Genomic DNA, 14,268 nt, shown 5'->3' on the forward strand with positions numbered 1-14,268 from the left:
TAGACAGAAAGGGGCTTCTTCATGAGCAAGGACATATGAACATGCAAAGATATTAAAAACTAAATTTGCATGTCAAGATTTGAAATCAAATGAAAAGTTAAGTGTAGAATTGGCAGATTGTAAACAGATGAATTATTTTGGTGAGGTTAAGTGAATACTCCTCTTATGGTTGACGTTGTGTTAGTTTAAACATCTGATTAGTAGCGAAGGGCCGATGTTCAAGTCATGAGATTTACACGTATAGTTTTGTTCTTAAACTAATATCAAGTGTAAGTTTGATATTCCTCGAATGCTAATTTTACATGTATAAATTTGTTATTATTTAGGCTAAAGTGAAAGCTATTGCTGCAACAAAGGGTGACAATCCAAATTTGAGCAAGATTTTCATAGATGATGTTCTTGGAGGCAAGCTAGACAAGAAAAAGAGGATGATAGGGGCAGGGAACTTTGCAAAACGCCTCATATGTAACAACTTGACAAAAACCCCTCAGTTGGCTTGGATCCTTCCATTCTAGACCAGATGCGAGATCAAATGCAACAAGAAGTGATGGCCAAAATGCAGCAAGAATTTCCTAAGCAAGGGCTGGAGCTGAAAGAGATGATGAAGCGGTTCATGTCTAAGGAACCCCAACAATCAAGTCACACTCCTGCTGCAGATGATGATGATGATGCTACTAGTTAGAATTGATGTCTCACAAACTAACTAAAGGAACTCCAACAATCAAGTCAAAATCCTGTTGTTGATGATGATGATGATGCTACTGCTACTACTTAGAATTGGTGTCTCACAAACTAACTTCTAAACTTTATACTCTATGTTTCTTTTTGATTCGTACAGTATTTGTTATGTTTTGACGAAGAATTCTGAGGTTTATCTATCCTAATTCTCATTTTGGTGGTCATTATTTATTGGTTATTGATTTAATTATATTGCTAGAAAAACGATATTGTACAGGCATGATGAAATGTGAAATGGAAAAAATTTCTGCAGATTACCAACGGTCACTTGCCGTAGGTAATTCTCTAAACCATAATCAGCAATTACCAACGGATAACTGCCGTTGGAAATTCCCTAAACCCTGAGCTAGATTTACCGAGGGATTTGCCGTTGGAAATTTTACCAAGGGATAATATCCCTTGGTAAAAAAATTAGCGTCGTCGCTTTTACTTATGGCTACTATCCCTTGGTAATCCCTTGGTAATGCTGTTTTCCAACGGATAAATTGATTTTACCCACGGATATTTCCGTTGGTAATTAGCGTGTTTTTTGTAGTGATATAACAACAACTGTATTTTGGTTTTAGAAGTTGTGAGCAGCGCTTGGTCGGAAGAGAAAAGGCTCTTTCCTTGAAGAAGCAGTTTGTAGTAACTAGTAAGCATTGTCAAATACAATTGGTGTAGAATCCATGTTGGCTCCGGCGCTCCTGACCTTGTTGTGCATGGGGCAAGTCCATTGTTGGGTCGACGTCGTTTAAGCTGTCGAAGTTGTGGATCCTGTTCTGGAAGGATGAGCAGTGGGAGAATCCAAGTGTGTGCCCTCCTGCATAAATATGTTATGCATGGTATAGTATATGGTCAGACTAAACATGAGAACTTATTATTAAAAAACTCTATTTTTGCTAGTAAAATGATGGAGAAAAAGATATTGCAACTCTATTTTTGGGTTGTCATATCTTCCAACAATGGAAGCCGTCACATCTAAACACATGATAATCATAAACTCAAAATAAAATGACTAAAATTTTCATAATTTAAATTCACATACTTACATAAGTCAAAGTCATAAATTACATAATATAACTTCCTAAATTACTTAAAAAAATTTTCCGAAATTACTGAATAACATCGCAATCTAAATTCCTAAATTTATCTCAAGGAGCTAGATTAGTTAATGACGTTGGTGTTCACGGTAGGATATAAATGTCATCGAAGTTTTACCCAACTAATAGGAAAAAATATTTTTTTGATGGCCATGACGAACCTGACACCGTGAAACAACCTTGAATAAGTAAAGCGGTACAACTTTTTGATCTATAGTTGGCGGAAATCGCAACGGGCCTCCCATAACCAAATTTCATGGTTTTCGACAAAATTCCCTAATAATTAAGATGAAGCACCACATCACAATAACTTAAATGAACTTACAAGTGCAACAGCATCCCTAGCAGCAAGAGCCAAAATGTCAGCACAAGAGACCACACCAGGGCACATCCTCTCCAATTCCTCCTTTGCATTATCAGTCACATAAAATGCATGCAATGAAATATTTGGAGCACCATATTTTTCAGCCTTCTCTTTCCCACTTATATTCAGCAGCACAGAAGCATCACAACCCTTCAAAACATACACAAAGTGACACACATGTATAACAATTCTATCAAGAATGAAAAAAAAAAAGAAATTTATTTATTTATACCCTAATGAAACAGTCATGGAAGTGCATTCTAAGTAGAGCTGATGGCACAGTCTTGTCATTGATCATGCCCTTATTCACAATCTTGGAGATCACCGCCTCCGCCTCCGGGCATGTTTGCTTATATATAGTAGTCCATACTCATTGAATTTGAAGAGCTCATGAAAATAGATGAAATTATGAGAAGAATAGTGATCAAGGAAGCCATTTTTTTGTTTATACAATTCTTTGACCTTGAGTAAGTATTTGTAAGGACACCCCCCATCCCTCCAATAGAGGGGGACAGGAGGTGTAAGGTAGTGGTTAAGGGAAGATAAGAATATTATTTATAGTAAGCTTTATATTGCAAGCCATTATGCTTGAGAATGAAATAATGTAGTTGGAACTTGGATTAATTGCTATAATTAAGTGTGACTTGATAAGTAGTTCAATGTGAGGCACATGGAATTAAGAGGAATTTTGGTTAGTTACTAGCTATCAGTGCACGCCGCCGAGCTCAGATCCGCAAAGAGGTCCTCCTTGCTGGAGGTGATTGGGAATTTGATTCAGAAAGGAAGGAGATGAAGATGAAGAGGAAAGGTCACAAGGTTGCTAGGTTGGCTGCTGAGAAGCGAGCCAATACTGCTCGACTGATGGAAGAGATGCCCAAGATGTTGGATGATTACAAGAAGAGAAGGTAGGAGAAGAAGATGAAAGCAGAAGAGAACGCTGCCAAGAAGGCGTTGAACGAGTAGCCCTTTCGGTTCATGGTATTAAAAACTGGTTTCACCTTGATGCTTTGTTAGTTCTTACATAAGTCTTTATGTTATAATGCCTTGTTGAGCTCTTAGGTCGTGCTTTTTAGATATTTGTTTTCTCTTCGGCCTCTGATGAATTGTTATGTCATATGCGAAAAAGGCGTTGAACTAGTGGATTCCTTCTTGTTCAGTATCTTGTTGAAATTCATGATTGCTTTGTTAGTTAGTTGCATATGTTGTTGAAGAACTTCCATTTTGATCGTTTTTGTTATGATGCTTCGATGAGCTCTTATTACATAAGAAGGTCTGAGCTCTTACATAAGTAGGTCTGTGCTTTTTAGATATTCGATGCTGACGAATAACAGGACATCATCTGTTGTAGTATGAACCATTTTCATGCTTTCATTTGTGATGTTTATGAAGTCGATTTTGAGGAAACAAATATAACTTTTGAGCAATATTGATGCTTGCTTCTATGTGTGTGGGATGACAGATTAATAGGGTGGTGGCTGATGCTGGTGGGCACTCTCCGATTAGTTTCGGTGTGGTTCGAATTCTTCGATATTTAGGCTCTTCGCCTCGCTGTTTACTCCAAAACCACCACTATGCTTCCTTCCTTGCTTTTCCTTTATTCATCAGTGATTAATGCAATCGATCAAATCATTGATCAATGGAAATTCACAGCACTCACTATTGTTTGCTAATTGGATTCGATTTGATTTTATTGAAGTAGATTTGAAGTTGTCGTGGTATTCCTCCTATGCTATACATGCATGCTGCATTGTTCATAATTAAAAGGATCTGTGTTATTTCTACATCGCACTTTCATGATTTTTTGTAGCGATTTAATTGTGAATAAATCTGTGTTAAATACAATGGTGGAGATTTGGGACTCTGTTTTTATCAGTATTTTGTTTTTGAATTTTAGCTGAGGATTGCAATTGGAATTACCGCTATTGGCAGTTGGTCATATCTGATTTTGAGTTTAGGATATTGGATTTACATTTGAGTGTAAGTATTGCTGAACAAGGTTTTAGTAATTTTTGTTTTTGAAAGTTTAAGCAAAATTTGAGAGAACAATATCTTGTTTAATTCCAAAATGTAAACAGAGGGAGAACATTTCTTTGAAAATTTGGAATTCACACACATATGTGAAAAGATAATCGTCAATTAACTAATTCAAGATCTGGTCCGTGTTATAGACGATAGAATAAATCCTATGAACACATTCCAGAGATACGGAATGGTTTCGTGTTAATCCGTGTTTCCATCACCAGTTAACTCGCCTTTGTACCCACAGAAGGTCTACAACTACTTGTCTATGTAACCAAAGTAGGCGAGTTTTCTCCTAGACCACGACCATCCTTTTTATGACGTGGCTTTATTTCCTCTAAGATTCAAGTTTTGTTACATTTCATTGCTTTTGATCCACATGAAGTTATGTTTAACTACACATGTTATGTCATTTAGTAACCGAGTTTAGAAATAACATATGCGTATGTTTTTTCTACCATTGTTGGCATTTAACACAAGATTCCTTTACTTGATTTTTCCTACAATTGTGTTTTGATATCATCTATTATCGTAACTTTGACATCTTTTGTATGGCATTGTAGTGACTGATGTTCATGGGCGCACGTTTGGAGTTTGGACATTGTTGACTTGCACTCTTTGCTATCTCTGTGCGTTCAACCTCGATAACAAGCCTCTGTATTTGGCCACATTTCTATCATTCATCTATGCGTTCGGCCATTTCCTGTCGGAGTATCTGATTTACCACACAATGGCTATGGGAAATCTGACAACTGTTGGCATCTTTACTGGTAATGCCCCCTGCTGATAAATACTATTGTTAACTGAAAATCAAGATTTATCATCACTCTTGTTTTAGAGACCATGATTGTTTATACTCATTTAGTTCGATATGAAAATAGAAATGAAAATCTGGAACATGCCTATCACACGGGGCACTATAAGAAACATTCGTGGATTCATTTAAATTGTTAGAACCAGATGCATGATGGTTCGTATGCGACTAGGATATGCAGTTTTGGCTGTTGTCAACTCGTCTTTCATTTTTTTTTATGGAACTCAGACAGACTAGAGAATACCTTTGCCTACTCCTATTAATCTCATACAGAGCTTCTTAAACTTTTAGTAACAAATAAGTTATCTATGATTATCTTTGAGGTTTCAGCATTGTTAGACGAAAAACGGTCATAGTCCAGTCTTGTTTTCTGGGTGGACGCCAACATCACAGGCACATTCGTGTATTCTAAGTCCGACTTTTTCATTTCCACCATGCAAATAGGATATTGACTCCTGTTTACGCGAGTTCACTTATTGCGTCCTCTTTTCTTCAGGAACATCAATTATTTTGATGCTGTTGCAGTGGAATTCACATCAACCAGCCAAGGCTAAGCCTCAGTCAGATAGATCATTGATTCTTCAATGCTTCGTGTGGGCAAAGGTAATCTAATTATTCATCCTTATCTGTAACAACTTTTGGACAAGTAGTTGTAAACCGTTTGTTGGAACAAAGGCGAATTAACTGGTGATGGAAACACGAATTAACACGAAACCATTTAATAGCTCATGAATCTCCTCAGAGGATCTATTCTAAACTCTACTACTCTACTCGACCAGATCTTGAATCAGTTCATTGAAGATTCTCTTTACACATATGTGTGGATTCCAAATCTTCAAATAAAGTGTTCTCCCTCTGTTGAATTTTAGGATATAAATTGCTATCAGCTCAAGAGAAATAGGAATCTCAAATTCTGCATAAACTTTAAAAGGAAAAATTAACCAATGTAGATCGGCTATGCTAACCTCTAAATCAGATATAGCCAACAGCGTATATTTCCAAGTGCAATCCTCAGCTAAAATTCGAAAACAAAATACTGATAAAACAAATCTCCACCGTTGTATTTTACACAGATTTATTCACAATAAAATCGCTACAAAAAATCATGAAAGTGCGATCTAGAAATAACACAGATCCTTTTAATTATGAACAATGCAGCATGTATAGCATAGGAGGAAGAACATTTATTTGAACAGAGGAAGAACATTTATTTGAAGATTAGAAACCGATACACATATGTATAAAGATAATCGTTAATGAACTAATTCAAGATCTGTTCGAGTAATAGATTGTAAAATACTGTAGATCCTATAAAGAGAAAGATACAAACAAAGTTTTGACAGAGCAGAATGTGTAAGCCAAATCAGTCCAGAAACTTACAAAGACGCTTGTTCATAAATGGATTGAAAGAAAAAAGTAGAGCTTAGTCATCGAACCAACAGTTGGATGAGTGTCTCGCCTTTTGTCGTTCGAGTCTTTGGACAGAGTTGCAAATCAACATCTCTGCTTATTAAAATCTCATCACCATCTTCATCCATGTATTTCAACTTGAAACTACCCATCTCCAGATTTAGACTCTTCGCCACTTCTTCACTAAGCTTTGCCAATCCTAATAATGATAGAGACAACTCAAATTTTATTATATCTTCTTTATACTTCACCTTTACAATCACCTTTCCCGTGTTTGTTTGTGTCACATTATCCAATGGATGCAAGTTGTCGGTTGATGGCAACATGTCTTGCTCTGAATCTGCAGCACTTTGTTCTCCAATAAGGGTTGGATTTTTCTTGTGTTGTATCCTATTTGGCCACCTCCGAATGCCATGTTCCCTGCACGCACGCTTTATTGTTGACCTTCCAACTGTAAGAACAAGTTAATACTCATTCACGTAAGTAGATAATCAACATTTTGTTTCATAACAGACTAAACCATATATAGGTTATACTATATACTGACCACCAAGCTCTTTTGCAACATCTTTTAGCTTCTTCCCAAAATGTGATTCGAGAACCTCAGTGCTAAGATTGAGAGAGTTTTTTCGCTTCTCTCTTTCTCGTGCATTGAAATATGAATCTTCAACGGGGCATTCGTTGGCGTGTTGTTCTTCTTCGGCATGATGGTACACATTTTGTTGTTCTTCATTGCATTCTTCTGCATGTTGTTCTTCTTCGATATGATGATACTCATTCGGTAGTTGTACTTCAGTGTGATGGCATCCTTTTAGATTGTACTGCACACTTTTAAATATGATTGGATACACACATGCTGGCTCTAATTCAGAGGAATCAAGTTTGTTTGCATCAGAAAATTCAATAACTTCAACCACCAGCTCTTCTCCTAGATGTTTCCCACATGCCAGCTTAAATGATCTTAATGCATGCTTTATTATTGGCAATAGAAGGCTCAAGAAGGACCCAACATCCATACGTGTTGCAGGACCTTGGTAGAGAAAAAACTCCATAACATAAACAAGGTTACCGGTATCTGAACTTTGCAAACAAATTGCAAAACAAACATCACGTCGATCCCTCATGTCATAGTGTGACATGGGGTGGTCAACTATGCTAAACTCACTTAAATTTGGACAAAAACATGATTTGTTTTCCGATGCCAATACCATCCCAATCATTCCTTTTCTGGCTTGAACATGAATCCCGTGAACTGAATTTGTAGCCATAGATTTCATGAAATCATTAGTAGAAAATGTCAGCTCCATGCAACTCCTGTTACTATTAGTAGTACCACCACAATCTCTCGTAGGGACCCAAACATTTGTCATATAGAGTTGGGGAATGACGTTGATTAGGATAAGGACATTACGGATTTCTCGCAAAGCTTTTTCCGTGCCATTGAAAATCTGATTAAAAAAAAAGAACAAATTAACTCGAATAAAGACATGCATACATACATGTTGGTGACAGATTTGCAAAGCTTAAATTGTACTATTAAAGCATACATTGGCAGGTTCATTTGCTAAGAATCTCGGGTGGTAGTCTATGTGAGTCGAGCATAGTTTTGTTGCCTGCATTGGCAGGTACATTGTTTTCACAAAGACTAAATAATAATAATTCAAAAATGACAAGAGATAGTACCTTCATTAGTTTTTCGATGATTGGAAGGTCAGAATGATAAAATCCTAGGAACTCTAGCACACCCACAATCTTGTGATTTCCTATACCTTCATTCTCAAATACGGGTAAAACCAAGTATCCTCGATTGCAACAAACCATAGCAAAGTTTCTCATTGGAAATTCTTCTCTAGTGTAGTAGAAGAGATCGGGACTAATTTCAGGATGTTTGAATCTGAAGACACGTCCAGGGGGTCCGAGTTCATCTTGTTTGGCTTCGTCATCAACAAAATAGTAATTTTCCATACATTGTTTCCTAAAGGAAGCTACACCCTTTGCAAGATAGCTAACAGCATAAGGTTGATATAAAGTTTTCAGACAACACCTACCATTCTCCATTTTGGGCGCCCAAAATTGGACTATCCAATTATTGTGTTTCGAAGATTTTGTTGCTATTTTCTCCATTAAACCTTCCATCTTCATCTTGACCAACCACGAGTTACTTTCAACATGTTCTTCGCATACGCTTTGTTCAGCTGGCAAGCAAAAAATCCATCCTTTGTCCGTACCCGTAGAGGAAGGTTTTAGGTAACATGAGTCGATCGTCTTCAAGTATGTTGTCACATCTAACTCCAAAAAGTTTTGCTTGTAAGACTTGATCAAACTGAAAGTATCGATTGACTCGCATTCAATTGCATTCGGCCTTACATATTCCTCTAGAAGTTGTTTTCCAGAGACAAACATTACACTCACACTCTTGAGATTGATCTCTAGTATCCTTAAGAGCAAGTGTAGAGAATGATCATCTCGTGTATACTTTGCTCGAAGAAAAAATTGAATGACGCAATACAAGTTATTGTCATTGCTCTTATGAGAAACTGCAATAAAATGGGACATCCTAGCCCGTTGGACATAGTGGGCCGTTGAATTTTCAGATATGGTGAGACCACATAAAGTTGAATGGAAACTGTGAAGATCTATTTGAAGATTGTGAAATTCACAAGCTTCAAGATAGTCATGCATATCAACATCAATATCAGACCACGAATTGAATATCTTAGTTTGAGAATCTATGAAGGATACCATCTCCATGCAACATAAGTTGGTGAATATGTTAACACACTGCTTGTTACAAGGGATCCAAACTTGTGCCAGATATATTCGCGGGATTGTCGCCATAACCAATTCAAGTACCTGTGATATTTCACTTCCAGGCTGCCTCTGCTTATATGAAGGTTACGAAATGAGAAACTGCAGTCACTGAAATTGTTCATTTTAATCAATCAGTACTATGTTTACCATTTCTTTTGTAATAGCAATGGATTTGTGATTGGATCTCAACCCTGCGAACTGATGCATGAGTATTGAATTAACATGTTATAAATGACGATAAAGCGCAACTCAATTGGCAAGTAAGACGCTAACATGTTATAATTAATTGGTTGAAGGAAATAAGGTACCTGCAGTGCTCCATCCAGCACAGATAGCAAATGATTCATCTTATGAAGAGAATTATATCTTTGAAAGATCTCCAACACACCGTAGAATTGAAATGTGTGGGAATCAAATAGAGGCAGTGCCATGTAAGCTCTGAAACCGCAGCGAGCAGCTTCATCCCGCATCGGAAATTCATGGGTGGAGTATAGTCTTAGATCCGGTGTGGATTCGGGTAGCCTGTTCCGGTACACCCATCCCACGCCTCCAAGCTGCTTCTCATCATCTCCTCCGGCAACATACTCCTGATTGATACATAGCTTCCGGAGCCTACATAATCCCTTGTTGAGACTTGTAACATAAAAAGGAAGGTGTGAACAAGAGAGATGGTGATGGCTCCCTTCCACTTTCACGACTCTCCAAAATTGCATCAAACAATGGAAGTGTACCATCCAATTTCTTGAAGATGCAATGAATCTGAGCAGAGACATGATCTTGAGTTGGCTTAATGGTGTCTCATACAAAACCCATCCTCCTGCTAATTCCTCATGTATCAAATCCTCTTCTCCCAAATTCGGCTTGAAATCTGTTATTGAAGAATACCAGGCAAACCAATCGTCTCCGCCGCTTAAGATTGACAACACACCTCTGCGTTCATCATCCATCTCAAACTCAATGATTGAGAGAAAGTGTTTTGAAAGTGAAAAATGGTTGTAAATATCTGTAATGCTTTAAACAATTGGGTGGGAGTTGAATTATTAAATCCATACTTATCAGTCAACTATCATACTCCGCCTATATGTCTACTCATATATTATTATTGTTATTGTTATTATTATTTCAGGAAATATAACGTGTAGCCTATTCAAATGCTATTGTTTATCAGTTTGATAAATCTACTCAACCGAAAAAAATTCAAGCATGCATTGCACTAATTTATCCTAGTCAATTTTTTTTCCTGAAATTGGCCTTTTGCATTTTTTATTTTTCAAAATATTTTATAAATCTATTCTTTTATATTATAGTATGATTACATGATACTATTCGTGATACTATCTTTGCACACATTTCAAAAAACAATTCCAGCTAAAGTCCATAAAATTTGGTTGCTTTATGTTACATCAACTCCATGTCTCTTTACTATTGGGCTTGACAAAGCCCAATAGACACGGATTTTCAATTTAGTCCAGATTAATATTTTTAAGTCTTTTTAAGAAACTTTAAATAAGTGTTTAATGTACAAAAATGCTTAAAACATTATATTTCAAATCATATAGTCATATAATTTGGACTTCTAATTAGATTTTTTTAGTTTTATTCGCATTTTTTTTTAGTATAAAAGTTTTGAATTGTGGTTATTATATTAGTAAAGCCTTTTTATTCGAAAAAAGATGCTTTCTCTCTAACTTGAGCTTTGCTCGGTGGAAATTGCGGAAGAAACAAAACAGGACGACGCCGTTTTATGCATTGCGGTGGCTGAAGTGTGTTTTTTCTGTGAATCACAGACATTGAATCTCTCACTCCAAAAAAAGCAGCTGAGTGAGAGAGATGAAGTTGGTAGGGTGGTGGCTGATTTTCGTGGGCACTCTCCGATTAGTTTCGGTGTGGTTCGGATTCTTCGATATTTGGGCTCTTCGCCTCGCCGTTTACTCCAATACCACCAGTATTATTATGCTTCCTTCCTTGCTTTTCCATTATTCATCAGTGATTAATGCAATCGATCAATTCATTGATCAATGGAAATTCACAGCACTCACTATTGTTTGCTAATTGGATTCGATTTGATTTTATTGAAGTAGATATGAAGTTGTCGTGATATTCCTCCTATTCTATACATGCTGCATTGTTCATAATTAAAAGGATCTGTGTTATTTCTAGATCGCACTTTCATGATTTTTTGTAGCGATTTTATTGTGAATAAATCTGTGTAAAATACAATGGTGGAGATTTGGGACTCTGTTCTGTCAGTATTTTATTTTTTGAATTTTAGCTGAGGATTGCACTTGGAAGTTGGAACTATATGATGTTGGCTAATACTATCTGATTTAGAGTTTAGCACAGTGGATCTACATTTCAGTGTATGTATTGATGAACAACGCTTTAGCAATATTTTCTTTTAAAGTTTATGCTAAATTTGAGAGAGCAATATCTGGTTTTTGTGGTTTCCTTTTTCTTTAGAGTTAATTGAAACTATAACCTGAAATATAAACAGAGGGAGTGAAGATTTCAAACATATGTTTAAAGATAATCATCAATGAACTAAGTCAAGATCTGGTTGAGAAATACTAGTTTGTAGAAGAATAGAATCATCCTATTAAGAGATTCCTGAGACACCAAATGGTTTGTGTTAATTCGTGTTTCCATCGCCACTTCACCAGTTAACTTTGTGCCTATAAACGGTTAACAACTAGTACTTGTCTATGTAACAAAAATAGGTTAGTTCTCCTAAACCATGGTCTTTCTTTTTCGCCTAGCTCTATTGTCTCCAAAATTCAAGTTTTCCTACATTTCATTGCTTTTGATCAAAATGAAGTTATGTTTAACTACACATGTTATTTCTATGCAGATCTACATACAATGTGGATACATTTATTTTTTCCTATGTGTATATGTTTTCTCTGCCATCGTTGGCATTTAAAACAAGATTTTGTTGCTTGATTTTCCAAAATTGTGTCTTGATCATCTCTTATCATAACTTTGACCATCTTTTCTATGGCATTGTAGTGACTGAAGTTCATGGCCGCACTTTTGGAGTTTGGACACTCTTGACTTGCACTCTTTGCTATCTCTGTGCATTCAACCTCGATAACAAGCCTCTATATTTGGCCACATTCCTATCCTTCATCTACGCATTCGGCCATTTCCTGTCGGAGTATCTGATTTACCACACAATGGCTATTGGAAATCTAACAACTGTTGGCATCTTTGCTGGTAATGCTCCCTGTTTGTAACTTGATGTATACACCATTAACTAAAGATCAAGATTTATCATCACTCTTGTTTAGAGATCATGCCATAAGCTTTCCTCTTGCGTTTGTTTATATTTAGTTCCATATGAAAATAGAAATGAAAATCCGGAACATGCCTATCACAGGACACTATAAGAAGTATTTTGGATTTATTTAAAATGGCAAAACCAGAGGCGTGATGGTTCTAATGTAATTGCCAATTAGGATATGCAGTTGTGGCTGTTATCAACTCGTCTTTCATTCTTATTTGGAACACAATTGCCTACTCCTATTAATCTTATATAGGGATTCGTATAACTTTTAGTTACAAATAAGATATCTACGACTATCTTTGATATTCCAGTCTTGCTTTTCTGGGTTGACACCAACATCACAGGCACATTCATGTATTCTAAGTCCAATTTGTTCGTATGATATTGATGTCTGTTTACACAACGACCTAACTCATTATGTTCTCTTTTCCTCAGGAACATCGATTGTTTTGATGTTGTTGCAGTGGAGTTCACATCAACCAGCCAAGGCTAAGCCTCAGTGAGATAGATCGTTGATTCTTCAATGCTTCGTGTGGGCAAAGGTAATCTAATTATTCTTTCGAAAACATTGCATACCAATTGTAGTGATGTTCATCATCCTATCTGTAACAATTTTTGAGCTGTTCTTCTTTGTATTTTGTCCATGACTCTCTGCACAAATCAGCTCCTTACTGTATCTGATTTTCTGTTGATTAATCTAAGGAAATTTTATTTAATTAATGCTCTTACAAATTGCTTAATCATTAAATTTTAATAACAATAAAAAATGAAATACAAGCTGAAATAAAACTCCTTAGAATTTATTACTATTAATTTACATTTTCTTAGAATTCACACGTACCAAATAAATTTTTTTATTGTTAACTTAATTCACATATGCTGAATAATTCACATATGTCAATTGATGTGGTGATTAACATTATCAATGGGTAATCAAATGTGAAGTATGTAACCATTGGATATTAAATAGGAATACTGTAGTGAACTTCTTTTTATAGTATATGGATTTAGAAAGAATATTTTATAGCTAGCTACTCAATTGAAACAGTGACAATGATATGCTACACTATACTTTAAAAATTTTCAGAAGAAATTCATGCAATACTATAAAGTTGCGTGAAAATCGGAATTCACATGCTTCTATATTGAATATCTCATCTTACTTTTACCAAACGATTTGTTAAAAATTGGCATACAAATACTATACTTTCTCCGTCCCATTTAAGATAACACGTTTTCCTTTTTGTTTGTCCCAATTGAGATGACACATTTCCTTTTTTGGAAACTTTCTCTTTCTAATTAATACATCCAACCACTTTTTCCCACTCCTATTAAAATATTCTTCTCTTTTTCTCTCTCTATTTTAATACTTACACCTACCCTTTCTCTCTCCAATTAAACACATTAATCAATAACTCCTAAAATCTCGTGCCGGCCAAGAAATGTGTCATCTTAGACGGGACGGAGTGAGTACGAAATAGTTGCAATACAGTGATTTTTAATGAGTTTTGATTTGTAAATGTAAAATATTTGTTGTGGCAGTATACACGTTTGGTTCAATGTCTTTTCCATAACTCATTTTCCCATGATGTGGAGTGGCTCCCCATATCTCCTTTATTTATTGGTGGAATTAAACATAAACAGTTTTTTTGTGTGGTTTTTTGGATTTGAGACTCAAAACCTCCACTACAATATTTTGGATTTGGGGACTGAAAATCTTGTAAAATACGAAAAGCAGAACCTACAG

At 36.0% G+C, this 14,268-nt stretch overlaps 2 protein-coding genes and 1 pseudogene across 6 annotated transcripts in view; 2 read left to right on the forward strand and 1 right to left on the reverse strand.

Annotated features, from left to right (window-relative positions):
• The window catches only part of LOC125201086 (protein NLP6-like), a 25,707-nt gene extending 15,469 nt beyond the window's left edge, over positions 1–10,238 (reverse strand). The window contains exons 1-6 of one of the 5 annotated variants that reach the window (XM_048099004.1): positions 9,970–10,092; positions 9,547–9,850; positions 9,386–9,436; positions 8,111–9,307; positions 7,975–8,040; positions 6,975–7,875 (exon numbers count right to left, since the gene is read on the reverse strand). In XM_048099004.1, coding sequence (XP_047954961.1) covers positions 6,975–7,875; positions 7,975–8,040; positions 8,111–9,307; positions 9,386–9,436; positions 9,547–9,708 — 2,377 coding nt within the window. In that variant the 5' untranslated portion in view covers positions 9,709–9,850; positions 9,970–10,092. Of the gene's footprint in view, positions 1–6,136; positions 6,879–6,974; positions 7,876–7,974; positions 8,041–8,110; positions 9,308–9,385; positions 9,437–9,546 lie in introns of those variants that run through there. The other 4 variants (XM_048099003.1, XM_048099001.1, XM_048099005.1 and 1 more) reach the window with 4 other exon arrangements.
• Positions 2,974–5,749, forward strand: LOC125204198 (annotated as a pseudogene).
• Positions 10,239–10,903: 665 nt separating the features above from the next.
• On the forward strand, positions 10,904–13,237 carry LOC125217953 (ergosterol biosynthetic protein 28-like). The gene is made up of 3 exons (XM_048119537.1): positions 10,904–11,183; positions 12,245–12,451; positions 12,957–13,237. Exons 1-3 carry the CDS (start codon positions 11,069–11,071, stop codon positions 13,022–13,024), a joined length of 390 nt encoding a protein of 129 aa, XP_047975494.1. The 5' UTR covers positions 10,904–11,068; the 3' UTR covers positions 13,025–13,237.
• The last annotated feature ends 1,031 nt before the right edge of the window (positions 13,238–14,268 follow it).

The sequence above is a fragment of the Salvia hispanica genome, chromosome 1 (genome assembly GCF_023119035.1).
Source record: "Salvia hispanica cultivar TCC Black 2014 chromosome 1, UniMelb_Shisp_WGS_1.0, whole genome shotgun sequence".
In the NCBI taxonomy this organism is placed as follows: Eukaryota; Viridiplantae; Streptophyta; class Magnoliopsida; order Lamiales; family Lamiaceae; genus Salvia; species Salvia hispanica.